The 17339-nt window shown below is 33.6% G+C and overlaps 1 protein-coding gene across 3 annotated transcripts in view; it reads left to right on the forward strand.

Moving 5' to 3' along the window:
• LOC126859234 (nephrin-like) overlaps nt 1–17339 on the forward strand; it is a 223107-nt gene that overhangs the window by 150121 nt on the left and 55647 nt on the right. For all 3 annotated transcript variants that reach the window (XM_050610297.1, XM_050610296.1, XM_050610298.1), the window contains exon 8: nt 9859–9985. In XM_050610297.1, coding sequence (XP_050466254.1) covers nt 9859–9985 — 127 coding nt within the window. The remainder of the gene's footprint in view (nt 1–9858; nt 9986–17339) is intronic.

A 17339-nucleotide genomic window follows, 5' to 3' on the forward strand; every position in this document is an offset into this window, starting at 1 on the left:
TTTTTTTTATTATGAGATATTACAATTATCGACATTATTCTATACTTTGCAATATCAATATCGATTTGTGATAATCGAAAAGAAACTCATATGATACAAATAAAATCGATGGAATAATTAACACGTTATAAAAGTATATAGGGAGTTCTCCAGAATAATCGCGCGCACGTTTATTTAATGTGCGATTTTCTATTTTATCGATACTCGCGGACGACGAAAATATATAATAAAATTATATATGATATGTATGTAAATTGGTATCCAAAAAAGCACAAGGTATCGCGAGCATTTCAAAATCTATCGAGAAACGCTTTGACATTCTGACGGGTGACCGGAAAATCTTCATCATGTTGCTGAAACGAATAAATCATCGGTTATGTCAGAATCTTTTCTGAACCGATAAATGCCCCGTTCGACTAGGAAAATTTTCATTAAACGGCCGATCGTTAAATAACACGTTGCACAATATTGATAAAAGAAAATATATACATAAAGGTAGATGAGGGGGAGGGGAGAGCGAAGGGTAGGCTACGATAATTTATCGGCGCGTCGATGCACCGGCGCGACTGAATTAATAGTTTCATGGGGATGACAGACAGCTTGATAATAATTTATCGGCGTGTTCGTGTAATTGCGATCGCGGATCATCTGAGGGAGGCTGACGTATCGCATTGGATTGATCGGCATTAGGCATCATCAATAACCGTCGTCGACGAATGTGTTGTATAATGATGCTTGAGGAAGTGTAGCTTCGGTAAAATCGGCCCGCATGAGTTGCGGGCGGGGTTTGTGTGCATTTGCTAAACATGTTTGTCAACGCACGTCCGATTACTGGCCGGGACAAGCGTGTGTTTTGGGTAATTAATGATAGCGAACCGGGATCACGATCGCCCATAGAAATATTTGTCCTTGTCTCTTCCTCTCTTTCAGACTTAATTGCGATTAGATACGCAATCTGAATGTTGCCAATATTGTCGCATTTAAATATATATCAGATAGTTTGCATCGAATTCAAATAATTATTCCAGAGAGTTTGCGAGTCGTGATCAGAAATATTGGAAGAAATAGACTCACAAAGAAAAATAATCTGCGCATTAAAGTGATCAAAAATATAATAAATTAATTATTATAATATTTTTAGCAGATTATAAATATTTTGTAGTATATTATTAATAAAATAAGAATCATTTAAATGTAGAGTTTTCTTATAAGTCAAGCGTAATTCAACTTTGATCTCGTGAAATGTACAAACTTATATATTACTTGTTCAACTTATTTGTTAAAGATTGTTGTAGAAAGACGTATTAGAGAAAAAAGACGTAGAAAGTTTTTTCTTTGTTCTTTATTTTCTAATTGAAAATTATTGATAAAATATATAAATCAGATTATTTCATTAATCGCGATGCTTTTATATAACCAAACAACTTTTGGGTGGGAGTCGAATAAAATAGATAAACACAGCTTCCTCTTTCTTTTTGGGATTGATAGCCGGCACTCGCCCGTCGTTTTAAGGGAATTGCTCCGTGTTTAATCAGACATCGTCGGTTCTTGAGGTTAAGGCGTTGTCGTCATTGACGATGGCTCGGACGAGCGACGTCTAATTCCTGAAATCCATTAGTTGAGCGAAAGAGCCTTCGCGGCCAGCCATTCCCCACGTGCATTTGATCGAGAGAGAAACGTCGATAATGGTCGATGCTTTTGTAGATACGCTGTTATCTGTACTGACAAATAAGAAAAAGAAAATCCAGATAAACGCGAATAAAGATTAATTCAGATTTGTACGCAAGTTATAACATTGACTTTTGACAGTTTTCTTTATTCGATATATTTTTCGTAAAGATCCTATAAAGACTTTCGATGAAATGGAGAAATTGTTATAATAAAACTAAGTTATTATAAATTATAAAATCTTCATATTTAACATTTGAGTATTTTATATTAGGATTGACATCTGTATATTTATATTTATTTGCCGTTAAAAGTAAAGTCGGAAACACTCTTTCGTAATATATTAATAATAAAATATTGTTAAAAACTTCTTTTTAAGAATCAATTTCATCACTCTATATATATATCAAACGCGGACGATGGATACATTTTCCAATAAAAGATATTATCTTGTTGCTTATACTACCGCGAATATAAATTGGCTTTAAAATATTTCTTGAGGCCTGCAAGCGCACTTAACTCTCATGTAAATTAACTTTCTTGAGGATATATAAACGTGATATAAATCCATTAAATACATTATCAGAAGACTAGATCATAAAAAAATTTATGAATAATATAAGTCTACGAATTATTTCATTCAGATTCTTTTAAATCGTTTTTGTAAACTTAAAAAGAAAATTGAAAGTTTCATAATCTTTTAATTTTTTAAATAAATATTTTAAAAGTTGTTAAATTTTATTAAATTATATTTAATTTTATTAAATTATTAAAATTTTATTAAATTATATTTAAGATTGACCTAAAAAATATTTAATTTTATTTTATTTTTTAATTTCGCAAACGACAATTAAAATATTTTTTTAAGAGAAAAAGAAAAAAAGAATGAAAGACAGAGAGAAAAAGAGAGAGAGAGTTGAAAGTTACTTAACATGGAAGTCGTTACCAGTCGTTAACTTTGAACGAATGCAAGCCGGAAAGGGAACTTGGTCTAACATTGAAAGCAGCTGCAAACGACTTATGTAATCGCGTTTTGTAGGTAACGTCTTGCAAAGTAAAAGTAAAAGATGTGCAAAAGTAAGCTTCCGACACACATTTCATTATAGGTTCTACCGAGCAAATGCATTTGCATAAACGTCAGTATTCTTTTCATCTATTTCATCTGCACTGTTTGAACGTCGCTGGACCATAAGGTCGACTTCGCGCTCGCTCGAACTATACTAGATGCTGGATTAAAGTGGACGACACGTAAAACGCGATCTCTCAGTCGTATTATATTTACGGAATGCTGAGCTTCTGGTGAAGGGGCACGGAACACCGTGTAATCCAACTCGAGTCAACCTTTAATTCCGGTTGGCATATTTCGGACATACTATTTTTATTTAGCCATACAGGGAAAATTGAGAATCCTATTAACGAGGTACGTTTATCCCTCAATAATCCATTTAGAAACTCGCTTAGTGAAGAAATATGAAGAAAAAGAGAAATTTTTGAATTAAAATAAAGAAACTATTATAAATATTTATTATAAACAAGAGACACGAAATTACGTTTATAATATGAAAGATTGAAAAAAAAATTTTCAATTAATTTGGTATTAAAAGATTTATAAAATATTTAAAGCGCTCTAATAGAAAGTTTTATTTAAATTAGTTCGCTTTCCAAAATTAAGTTTCATTGCATTTAGTGAAACGTTTAGCAATGTTTCTTGCAGTTTATTTAATATGATATTCTTTCGAAAAAAAATAAGAAAACCAAGCAGTAGAGTTATGTGAAGTATTGGATCAGTAAATCGATAAAATCGTCTCCAATAATCATTACATTGAATCAACTAATTTCTGATCAGTGCGTGAAATTGACTCCAATAATCGTTTCACTGAACGAGTAATATGAAAAAAGCAACTTTCGCACACATTCTCCATAAGTAGCTTTTTTTTTTCCTTTTTCAGTACGTGAAAATGATGACGATCGACGGTAAACTAATTGAGCCGATTTAATTTTCAGAGAGCCGATCTTTTTGCAATAACTCCTGGCAAAAGCACGCCTCGAATTTGTCGCAGTTTCGCGCATTATTAGTCGACGGATTTTATCACCGCGAGTTATTAGCCCCGGAGTTTTATCATGGACGACCTCGCACGCCGGTGGAAATATACCGCGCGTTATCTCTCGCGACGAGAAATATGCGTCATGAAACGAGAGTTCCGTTTATGCGACGCGCACTGTGAATTATTTTTCGACTGGTCGGAAATTTCTCATTGCAGGCGTGTAGCCTGCTTGCTGAAATGGTCCCATTTATGTGAAAAATTTATCGGACAAGATCCGAATACCCTTTGCATATTTTGTTTTTTTCATGTACACATATACGCACTCGTGCACTTGTTTTTCAAGTTTATATTTGCAAGAATTTTTGTTTCCACTTTTTTTAGAACTGATCCGTTAACGGGTTTGAATCCGAATCCGTTATTATGGATACACGAAAAATGGCGATTGGAAGTATTTTATAGCATGGGAATATCAAATTATAATATAATTTTTCAAATTAATTGTTTTAATAATTTAGTGAAATATGAAATATTATCTAATCACATTTTTTATTAATTTATAATTTTTTATTTAATTTCTAGTACATTTCGCATAGTTCGATAAATTCAATAAATGCAGCAGCATGTCCTTTATGCCGACCTTTGTTTCTAGCCGTATAATTTTACGTGATAACGCTGACGATCACGAAGAATTAATCGGCTGTATAAATAATTTCGATATTGCATTATTACATGGAATTTGATCAAGTGCCGTCGCAAAAAGCGAAGAAAATTTATTAAAAATACAATTATCGTAATAGCGCATAACGCAACCTCATTGCGCGATTCGCGAGCGAATCTGAAAAATTGCAGACAGATATAATAAAACAGTGATACAACGGAGCGCGAAATATAATAGGAATGAAATAATAAACGCGTTATATACACAAGCACATATACACATACACACACGCACACACACATACATGAAATTGCACGCAGAGAAACTGAAAAGCTCGTCTCTCTTGCCAACCGTGGAAGCACGGCGCTTTTGGATATATCAAAAATCACTCGCGAACAAAAGACGAAATATCCGTCGGTGCACTTTTCAAATTAAAAGCTTATCCTGTGCGAAGCTCATTTAACGAGAAAGCACATGGAATGAAAGCAGTTTACGATTTGCGCATAGTAGAATTCATTATGCGGGCTTTCTGTTAAAAGTTTTATTTGGACAGACGGATGTAATTGCGAATACTAGAATGATATTGCAAAAACGAATTATATTAAATGATAATAGCTTTAAATCAAATAGCGTTTATATGAAGTCAATTTTAACTATTTAGATTCAAAAAGTTTTGAGGATGCTCAAGCCTTGAAAGTCATATGTAAAAAGAACAAAGCAATAGAAAGCAGATATATAAAGAAGATGATTGTCTCCATACACATTTAAAATCTTAACATTGCCGCTAAAAAATTATAAAGCATTTCAACAAGAAAAACTAATATAACGACAAATTATTAAAATAATTTAAATAATTATTGATTGATAAAAGCTTGTTTTTATATATATATTAATTATATGTATAAATATATAATTATAATATATATTATATATAATTTAAATATATAATTATATATATATATATATATATATATATATATATATATATATATATTAATATTATATAGATAATTTTATATAGAAAATATATTTGTGTTCTCAAATTTATGAAAAAGATTTATTTGATTATTTCATGTATAATTTGATTGTCAAATAGTAAATAAATAAAATCAAAATGTTCAAAAACAGAATAGAAAGCTCTCGTATTCTATAACAAAAAAATTCTTGTTTTGGCCCGAGGAAAAAAGTGATTTTGATTGACGACATCGATGATATTAAATTGTTGGGTTCACCACAATGATACTCAGCAGCTGTCATTTACAATTGCATTTACATTACATGCTCAAACGGCATGCGGCTGCTTATGACATCAATAATGTAAAAGGCTTTCGATACCGGTCGACTACCTATCTATCTCGTCCGATCCAAAAAGGATATTACTACTATCTCGTCGGTTAAAAAGAGAGATAGAGAGATATTCGCTGATGCACACGTGCTTTCTTACGTCGAGCTCGTCTGCTTTTAACGCGACAGGTGAAGACGAAGAAGAAAGAGCGCAACTCTTGAAAGAAACGACGCGGATTTATTTCGCTTCCTGAAAGTTCTCTTGCGAGTACAACAAACGACGAACGTTCATCTTATGAGGGAAAAAAAAAAACGCGCATTTCTTTATATTAAAATGGAAAATACGAGCATATAATCGCGCTTTCATGCGTTTATTTCCGAAGAAAGACGTGCAATACAGATATGATTTTAATGTTTTAAAGTACATAATAAAAACATATATATTTTCCGTATTATTTGAATTGTATAATATTTTCACAATTATAATACTTTTATAATTCTTACCGAATTTTAAGAGTTTGAAGTATTATTTAATTTAATTCATAGCGATAAATTTTTGCATTCATATATAGAGAAGAATTTTATTTATACAGAGAGAAAGGGGAGAAAATATCCTCTTTTTAAGCTGTCCAACTAACGAATGATTCTGTGATAGATGAACGTTGTTAACTGCGTGATACCGCACAAATGTATTTAACATGTGCGACGTAGAGCCTGGTGAAACCTTTCTTGCTCGCGAGCGAATATACCGGGTAACTGAAGACACAAGCGAGTTTCCGGATGGGCGGATCCGAGTTGTGGTTTTGTGTATACACACAAACGGCCCTGTATGTATACACTTGCGCTGTGTATATGTACGCGGAAAGATGGAAGGGGTTTCCCTTCCCTCCTCCCTCCTCCCTCCCCCCCCTCTCTCTCTCTCTCTCTCTCTGTGTTCCTGTTTCTATATACAGCTTTTCCTCTCGTCCGTGTCTCCATCAGGAAGGTAAGAAGAAGTTAATCCCGGACCCTTTCACAACGAGAACGCAAGGCAACAGCAGCATAGTACAAAAGGGCGGAACACGCTACGCAAATTGCGTCTTACCTGTACAATTACGTTTCGCAAACGGACTTGATCCTGTCAACATTTCATTTATTATCTCTAAAGCACAAAATAAACATCGATTTTATATAGGAAATGGATTATTCCATAAATTCATGTTTATTTATTGCGCAGATTTTGCGTTTACAATTAATGTTTGATGTAATAAAAAAGAATCCTCAGTCGGATAACAATGTACGTGAAAAATAATAATGAAAAAAATATTAAAATTATTTCTTAATAATTTCTTAATATTAAATTATTTTTTGGGATGAATAAAATAAATATATTTAATTTTACTTTTTTATTCATAATAAAAAGAAATTTATAAACTGATTATTTTTACAAATTTTTTATTATATTTGTTTTTTTTTATTTTAGATATTACTTTTGCTTATAGTCACTTACATGTTATATTTTGTTTTTATGAATATATTGTATTTAGTTATTGAATGACTTACAATTAGTGTAATAATTAATAATTTTAATTAATTATACAATTTTATTTAAAATACGTGACAAAGTAAGAGCTAGCCATACAAAGTGGAATTTTGAAAATTCTGTGCTGCCAGTTAAGACATCGCCGGAATTTTCGCCGATAACTTCGACTCAAAGTTTTTCAAATTCCGGAAACGTAACCGACGTGCAGTCCGAGACTGGCTGCTGCCTGTCGGAAACTTGATTTTAATTTCGCCCGAGAGCTGTCGCCGAGTCTCACATTTTAACTCGCATTGTATTCATTCATTTTTTTCATTGTTTTTGATTTAGTTTGCGCGCGCGAAACAGACAAAACGTAGAATCAGGATGAAAGTAGAAAAATGAAAGGAAAAAAGTGAGAAGAATACACGAAAACGAAAAATAACGAGGTGTCATGAAATTCTTTAATGCAATGTGACCGAAAGAAAAGTTTATTGTACGCATGTACACATAGACATCAACGGAAAACAGTGCACATGGCGCATCGACACATATTTTCTGTCCGCGAATTTACATGACTAACGGCATCGAAATTTTAGCGTCGTAAATTCTCCGAAGAAGCTCGTTTTTTTTTAGGGCGCTTGTCTGGAATACAATAACGTGTATCTCGTTTTTCATTACCCAATCGCGTTTCCGTAACACGTACATCGATACGGTATTCGAAATTGAGACGCGCCCTTTTAAGGAGCAATTCTTCACGATTCTCTTTCACGATTTTGTCATTCTTTCGCCGTGATAATGCTAAAATGAATCCTTTTGCTCAATATATTAGATTTTGTAAATAAAAACTTGCAGTGGCCGTATATAACTATTTAAAAATTTAATAAAATTTATCCGTGATATCAGATATTAAAAATTTTAGTGATTTAATGATGATTTAAAACAGTATGTGTGTAATTTTTTATTACAATTATTATTCATAAAAAACAAGAATGTATTAAAAATTTGTAATTAAATTATTCTCATTAGCGCGCCATGTTGCTACTTGTATTCGTTCTTGTTAATTTTGCATTAACTCTCTGCGTGTTACATTAAAAATGTATTTAAATTAAAGCACAGTATGTGTGCTTATGAACCAATTTAAATGCACCCTAATGTATAATCATATATGCTTAATTGTTGTATAAGATTAATTATGAAATATCTCATGTCAGTGTGTGCATAACAATATGATATCAATAATAATAATTATATAATATAATGAGAATTTTAATAATCTTCTCATAGCAGGAAAAAAAAAGTCAATGACCAATTCTTTTTTTACAATCGAGATTTAATAATATCATTGATAAGTAATTCGCAGTTTGTTATGTAAAAAATCCGCTTTAGCATTGCGACGTGCAAATTGAGAAATAAAATTGTTTGAAAGAGGTCTGGTTTCCTCTTCTCCTACACGATGAGAGTGAAAATTTCATCGGAAGAGCAAAAGCGATGGAGCGTCATTAATGCGATGACGTAGTGAATTTTTCTCCAAGAGAAAATCGAGTATTCGCGATCTTTCTCGGCTAAAAGAGCGAGAACAAAATCCGCGCGAAATAAGAAGAAATTACGGAAGCTCCCTCCCGGCAACGTCGATTGTCATGGAAATTAAACAGGACAGGGATGAATCTCTGAAACAATTGCCTATGGTTACCAAAATTTGATACAATTTTATAATTTGCATTATATCAATTTGTCGCAGCGAAAAATCATTTCCACTTACGCAAACGGCGAATATTTTCTGCGTTTTTCCACGGAATCCTAATTGGCGAGAGGGACCGACATCGATTTCGCGAATTCTCAAAGGCATTTCTAAAGGAGATACCACGTATATAACAGATAAAAGGATCATCGTCATAAAATCCGAGAGGGAATCCGAGAGGGATAAAAAAAAAGTAGCGGATATATAACGTACGCGGTGACCCGCGAGACCCGAATATAAGTTTTGTAAGTGAAAGAGCTCCAAAAATGATAATAATAAAGCGGCATTATCTTCCGTAATTTTTCGACGGTCTCGGTTTTCGTAGTCGCGCACACGCGAGAGGAAATATGAGGTCAAACATTTCTGGTAACGAAAACGCACATATTTATTTAAACATTTCACACGTTCATTGTTTGCGCTTGAAAAAATGTACGGTCCCACTGTTACGATAAAACGTACGCTTTACCGGGCTATTCAGTATCGCGTTTAAAGTCTCGTAAACAGTGCGAGGTGCTAGTTATGCGAAACGATAAAACAAAAATGCGGCGCGACCGCAATTTTCCATCGCGGAGTCGGAAAAAAAAAAATTGAAAAATGACACAGAAATGTTATGAAATCGTTTATCTTCCACTTCTTGCGCATTGCGATTTTTCCTGATTATAATTTTCGTAATGGGATAATACAAGCGGAAATGACGATAATTTTCAGAATATAAAACAGCCATAAAATATAATAGAATAATGAGATTGCAATTATAATATATAGTATACAATTCAAACATTGTGTGCATATGTGTAAATTATATTTGATTATTTTGATACAGTTATCCAGAGTATACCATGAAAATATTTTGATCTACATCCATCTAATAAGCATGAAGCAAATTTGCAATTTTGAACAAATTTCTGCAAATTATTCTATTAATAGAACAATCAAGACAAATGATTGCTATTCGCAATTGCAGGACGGTATGAGTCTGCTGCAATTCACACCAACGGTGGAGGACGAGGGAAAGTTTCTGGTGTGTCGTGCCGAGAATCCAAAGCTACCGGAAGCCGGTATCGAAGATCGATGGAAACTGCAAGTACACTGTGAGTATCAATCAGATGATAATTGATAATAGCGATGACTGGCGTATTTGCGAAACATAGCTGCGTCATACGAAACGAGAAATATTATTGCACAAATCCATTTAAAATCCATATAAAATAAATTATTGAAAATTTGTGTACGTGTGTGTGTGATTCACATACACAAGAGCAGCAGATAAATTAATTTGTCTGTGCGTGTAATTTGCGGGGCACGTAAATTGACAAAGATTTCTTTATTCATATTTTATTAGTATCGCTTTTGCTTTTTCTGTGCTTTGATAAATTAAAAAATTTAATAAGATTTAATCTCTCTGGCACTCGTCATTAGAGAGAAAGTCGGTGAGTTTGAAATATAATACTCTTGTATATTCATGATATCGTTTGATTAAAAGCTAAGAATTCTGTGTGCGTAAGCGCTTTTTGGGCCACGACACAAATACTAGCATAAGCATGCGTTGCGTTTTTTTTTCCCCCCGGGATATTGTCATAACGATTCTTTTGCCAATCACGCGGGGGAAGAATGAATCCAATTATTCCGATAAATTCCGAAAAGCCGGCACACGGGGCGAGATCACCTCCAGGACAAAGGCTGCAGGCGGACGATCGGAATTTCATTCGAACGCGTTCGAATGAAACGGGCGCCCCATACGATCGCCCTCAGACAAGAACGATCCTCGTAAGTCTCTCGGTCGTCCTTAAAGGAAAATGGCGCTCTTAGAGCAGTGGTGTCTTTCTTTCCATTCTCCCCCTTTCGAAGAAGTTAAATATTCTGAACTCGAAGGAAGGAATCGGGGTTAACGCAATGGATAATTTATTATAATGCATGTTGTATTTAAATAAGACATTTTTAAAACAAATTCTATAACATTTTTACATATTCTCAAATAAAAGAATTTTTTTTTGTTATGTGTGTTATATGTATTGTACGCACATATGTGTATTTCAGAATATTTAAAGTATTTTTTAACAGACTTAAATAATCAGTTTTGAAACTGTTTATTATTTAGCTGTCGATTGCAGTCGAACAAATTAGTTTTTGCTGTTTTAGCTTTAGTATATATTTTGCACATATTAATTATCATGTACAGCCATTATAAAATAAGTGTGTAAAAAAATACACGTTTTGAAATTAGCAAAATAACTCTCCTTTGGAAAATAGCATAATTTGGAATAACAAAATCACGGTAATAACCGAATGAAAAATAAAATCCACATAATTAACCAATAAATTGAAATATCTGGCGGTTGGGACGATAACAGGTTCATTATCCGTTATTAAAAAGTTAGCGCAACCTTATCAGATAACGAACAGTGAGAGCTAAGCTAAACATTATTAAATCTTGATAAACGCTAAGCGATACTATACGCAACATGGTGTAACGTTCGTTGTACAAACATGTAGTAAATATGATATAAGGGTATATGGTATAAGATTATAAATAATTGATTATTTATATATAGGTATTATAAATAATTATAAATAGTTTGATTACATTTGATTATATGCTTGAAACTTAAGGAAACTGAAACATAAAAAGGTAGATTTGAAATGATAGGAAGTAGTTGAGTTGACAAGTTATCTTTTAATATAATAATACATATTTTTTATACATATATTTATATTTATATATATATATATATAATTTATTTATTTATTTTTTATATATTAATTCTTTGTTTCTAAGAAATTAATCTTTTCTTAACAAATTTAAAATAATCGTTATTGGGAGATAAGGTGATGATATCTGAAAAAAAAATTTATAGTTATCTTAGAGATATCAATTTTCCAATTTTTAATATGTTTCTAAAGGAAAATCGTTTGATAGCACTTAAAATACTTTGTAATATTTCGAATTGTGTGGTGAGGTAAATAGAGGGAGGGGAGGGAGAAGCTCTAATTTATATCGCGGCAAAAAATATGGCTATTTGTGCAGAGGCTAGGTACTCATTGTCGCGATACAAATTGGAACAATACAAATTGAGGCTGAGTTTTGCACAGTTTAATTGCTTGCCTTGACCACGCGGCGCGGATGTAAACGGCCGGAGATAATTGAGCGCAGTTAATACTTGCCCCAAATGAAAACGTTCAGGATCGCCGATACGCCGATCTGTATCGCTAATAAAGCCAATAATGAGTTCTGGGAATCGCCAATGGCATACGCCATTTCTACGCGAAAACTTTATCCTACCACGAATATCATCTTGCGAAACAATCAATGACTCCCTGAGAAATGACTCGAAATCAGTTGTCAAAAAACATAACCCGTACGTAAATATATTGTATGTTTGTAAGGATTAAAAGTTATCTTTATCATATGAGATGTAAAATTCAAATAAAACTCCATTTTTATACCTTATTTTTATCCGTTCAAAAGTTACAAAAATAATAATGAATCGATTTAATTTGAAATCATCATTAATTTAAAATCTATACAAGAAAATTCGTCGAATAAATAACTCGTCGGGGAAAGGCATTTTGCAATTTTAATTTTAACGCTACTGCTCGGACTTTCTCTCGTCATATGTTACAATTTTTCAATTCACAAAAATAACGAGCTTTTGTAAAGAATATTGCAATATGCCCATAGTTTCTTTATATTAACCCTGCGAATCTAATCGAAATTATCGTGCTAACCAGTCATCCGAGAGCATGATGAGCAATATCGGCAATTGGGTTTTCCGAAAGTTAGCATGTATTAGCGCACGACGTCGTTTCCGCTCCAGTGATCGTACAGAGAACGCGGATCCTGCTCAAGGACCCATGCGACGCTTTGAGTCGCGGCGTAACAATTTGGATTGCCGGCCTGAAGTGTCCTTGAGCGAACGTAAAGGGATGTTAATTCGATTTCAATAGCTGGCGCGATGCATGGATGCACCAGCGGCAAGATTGCGCATGCAAACATGCACACGCAGAGAGCAACTGCTGCTTGCTTAGCGAGAACAGATTCAGAAAATAAAAGAGTAGAATGGAAAAGCCTCGCGCGCATCGAATATTAACCCTTTACAGCGTACGGAGTGCTTGCACGGCGAGATTTTTGCATCCCACGTTGTCTAGATTATTTTGACATTATAAAAAGATTGTATTGCGAATATAGATGCGTTACGAAAGATTAGACCTATTTTTTTTTCTTTTTTTTAATTAGGTTAAAATTGATTTTCAAACCGTTTTCAATGCGTGGAAGTCAAAATAAAAATAATACAATTCTACTATATAAGATAAAATTAATGAAAAATCAAACTAACAATAAGATAATTAAAAATAATAAATTTTGATATCATTGCAAGTCTTTATTTATATTACAATTATATATGTTTTTAGTAGAAAAAAGGATATTAATTTTTTTTCCCTGTAATCACATCGTATATCGCGATTTCGTCTTTAAATATGCATCAATGCGCGATAATATATCGGAATAACAAAAATCTCAAGGTTTTTTTTCGTGACGGTGCCCATTATTCCCTGTGATTCAATATTCCCTCTTTGGCCGCTTCTCTTCCACTGCGAAATTACTGTAGCCATCCGATCCGTTGTGCAACGTTTGGATGCGTAACGCGCGCGAATCCAGGGGAACGTTTGCTCGCCCTCGCTGCCGAGATACGAGAGCTATCGTTATCCGTTTATTTACGGCTCAGGACCGTCCGATCAGGACCGCTCGACTGCATCCGGTATTATCCTCGCGTCCGGTGTTATATGCGGGCATCTGGCATTAGCCCGACGGTTAATCGCCACCGGCACAGCCGCGAGGAATTCGCGACGGGATCTCGATTGTCCAGCTAACCAACCAGCAGTGAGTGAGTCTCATCTATTAATCTACGTATGAGAATATCTCCCAAATCATAATCAAGCGATTCGATGCTAGTCGTACAATCTTAAATCTCGTTCTTTGTAAGATGAATTTGTGAATTGATTTTACGATTGCTAGGAAAATGACTTTAAAAGTTGTTATTATACATTTCTTTTTTAATTTTATTTTATTAAATAAAATATATTTTTCGAGAAGAAATGGTTCGTGTTTCTTTAGCTTTCAGGGTATTAATCAAGATTGCATGTTTCGTATTGCACGAATCCGAAGTAGCTTTTATTCACGAGTCGACAACGTTTCTGCGCAGCTGCAAGGAGTTATTATCGATGCACGTGACACATACAACTGTCCGACGCAACCGCCGCGTCATTCCTCTTTTGTTTATCTCAGAGACTGACATTTGACGGCGAACTACGCGTGACAGCTGCCATCAGAGAAATCAGCTCTCGTTGCATGCCGTGTTAGTTTGTAACATTTACATTTCTCCTGCGCGTGTATATACCTACATGTCTATAATACAGAAAGAATTCTTGCAATTTCCTGTAAATGAATAAATTAAATTTTTGAAACACAAAAAGTTTTAGAATTTTTATATAAAAGAATTTAATAAAAAATTATAAGCGCAATATTTCTTCGAGGTACATATATTTCGTTATCTCTTTCATAAATAATTTTTAATAATTTCTGAGAAAAAAGAAAACCAAATGCTATAATATTTTTACCCAGTTTTCGTATACGCCGAATGTATATAATTGTGATATGAACATTTTGTTTTAAGAAACTGACTGACACACTCAATTTGATAACTGCAATCAGCAGTCCGACGACAAATTTCCAACGATGGGATAACTTTTAACCGCCAGTTTACCTATATCATACGACACACAACTTTCGCCATAATGCGGCGCCATCCGGATTTTTCTGTTTCTCCCCGTAAAATGAGTTGAATCTTTACGGGTGGAGACGAAATAAAAATTTGTTCTCGTTAGCCAGCTTCTCCTCGCGCTTTCGTTATGACTTGGCGTCGGCGACGCATAAAATGTCGTGGTTAAATGAAATTTGATTCGACTTCTCGGCCCTCTCCTTTATCAAATTTTGCTTCGTAATTTTAACCCGACAAATGGTTTCGAGAGATATGTAACGTATAAATAATACCTCTAGAGTCCCGCTATTTCAGAAACCTCACATTTTGTATAAAAATTTAATTCCTTTAAAGTATACAGTGTGCACGCTTTCCTATATTAAATAAATATTGAATACGCTTATATTAAAATTTAATATCAGATATTATTTTTTCAGATATAGAGTAAAAATTAAATAATATATTTTTTGGCGCAGTGTTTACATACAATCACTTGAAGATACGATATTTGCATGATCGGACGGATATTATATAACAGCGAATGCAATGGCAGAGATCTTGATAACAATTTTGGATAAATTCCAAATGGCAACATTGTTCGTATTGTGCCGAACAACGTACAATAACGCAAATAACAATTATGGTTGGTCTTGTGTACAACAAACATATCGTATGATGTGTGTAATAGGTATCTGCGAAAAACACGATATCATTTGCGTTACATCAAGTATTGATGTATGATGAAGGTGATGTGTTATATATTGAGATAATTACAACAAACTAAATTAATCGAATAATCCATAGGCGTACAAATATTTGTCAGTGCCTCACCGCAAAATGCGAAACACGATTGTGTAAAAAAAATAAATAAAGTTCAATGGAGAAATGAAAGATCAAACATAAAGAACGTTGGAAAATTAGAGACAATATAATTTTTCGAGAGGCGCATATAATTCACGACCGATATCGGTCGCCACTTTCCTAAAAGAAAAAAAAAAAGAAAAATAAAAAATAAAAATAAAATAAACGAAAAAAATATTCGTTATAGTGCAAACCGCAACGTTTAATTTGTACGATCAAAAAGCCGCAATTACAATAAAAGCGCAGTTTGCGTCACAGAAATTCAATAATTTAAAATGTTTTTGCAAAAAGCAGTGGCCAACCGAATGCCTATCATTCTTGATCAACAATATAAAATTACGGCAATGTAAAATCAATTATCTTGTCACAAAGAGCATGACGAAATTTTCACAAATGCATTTTACCTAGGGCCATCGATATTTGATTAACGAACGATCGATAAACTAGTCGATTTTCCAAAACAGCTTCCGAAGCTGATTTATTCATGTAATCGCGGTGACAATTGTATGTCCAATTATTTCAATTCGTTGAGATTTCCAGTTGGGCTTTCACATGTTTGATCGTGCTTTGCAGATGTTGACATCGTTTTATATCGATAGTCTTTGTTACAATATAAAGAGATTTATGCAAATAAAGATAAATAAACATAACGCACATTTTCAGAGAGAATTTCACAAATGAAAATTTATTAATTGCTTAATTTCGATGGGATTTCTTTGAGATTTTCAAGAAATCAATTCACAAATCCCTACAAAATTCATGTACACAAACCTCTGCTTTTTAGAAAGCACATAACAGATAATAAATGTAAACAAGCATCATTTGGAAAAAAAACCTTGTTTAACACAAACTTATATTCAAATTTTTAAAATGTGATATGCAGTGATTGTATCTACGTGCATGCATCGATTCTTATTTTTTATTTCAGTCACATTAAACGAGTCGCATTATCAATATCTGAATCAATATCTCTATATAAGTGCTTGTGTTTTAAAATGCGATGTGTAAAGAATTTTCATAATATCGATACGCATTTTTCAAGCATAGCATGACTAATGGTATCAATAGCCAGCGTTTTTGTACATGGCCAGTCGTATCCTATCGTAACCGCAGGCGAACTCGGATCGTTCATCGGGAAAATGGGCGGCCATTATAGTAATAAAGCATCCCATAACTGCGCAGTCTATCCTGCCTAATGGTACAACGACGAATCTATCAACGTCAGACTCGAGTCGGCGGCAGTGGTAACGGCGTGTACTTCGTCAGACACAGTCCCGCACTCGCTCATTCGAGTTTGCGTTGTAACGCGCATAATAGAGCACCCAGAAGTCTAAATTGATCGAAAGATAGGTTTTCGTCATCCTCGATTTATCTTCAACATATCCGCAAAATGTCCCAGAACTAGTGAGAGTAGCATGCATCATCATTCGAAATATTGGAAATTAATTCTATTTTTTCATTTAAATTAATTCATTTTTATTCATTTTTTTTTTTTTTTAATTAGAAATGAGTTTTTTTAATTATATTTAAAGATTTTTGAAAGTTGAAGAACGCATGAAATGCAATTATTTGATTCAATTGTAATGAAAGAAAAAAGTCGTGAAAAATCCAAACTATTGGCATCCTAATAACTCTGATTGAACGATTAAATATCTCACGGATAAGACCGCGAGGGATTATCGAGGTAAAATAAAAGAAGGGCTGGAAGGGATAGACGGCATTGCCCACCTGTGGCTGGCCACGGATCATCCGTTATACGAGCACGAGTTCAATGTCGGATATTTTGTGTGTCCTTACTTCTATCTAATCGAAGAATTTAATAATCTGT

The sequence above is a fragment of the Cataglyphis hispanica genome, chromosome 3, assembly GCF_021464435.1.
Source record: "Cataglyphis hispanica isolate Lineage 1 chromosome 3, ULB_Chis1_1.0, whole genome shotgun sequence".
NCBI lineage: Eukaryota > Metazoa > Arthropoda > Insecta > Hymenoptera > Formicidae > Cataglyphis > Cataglyphis hispanica.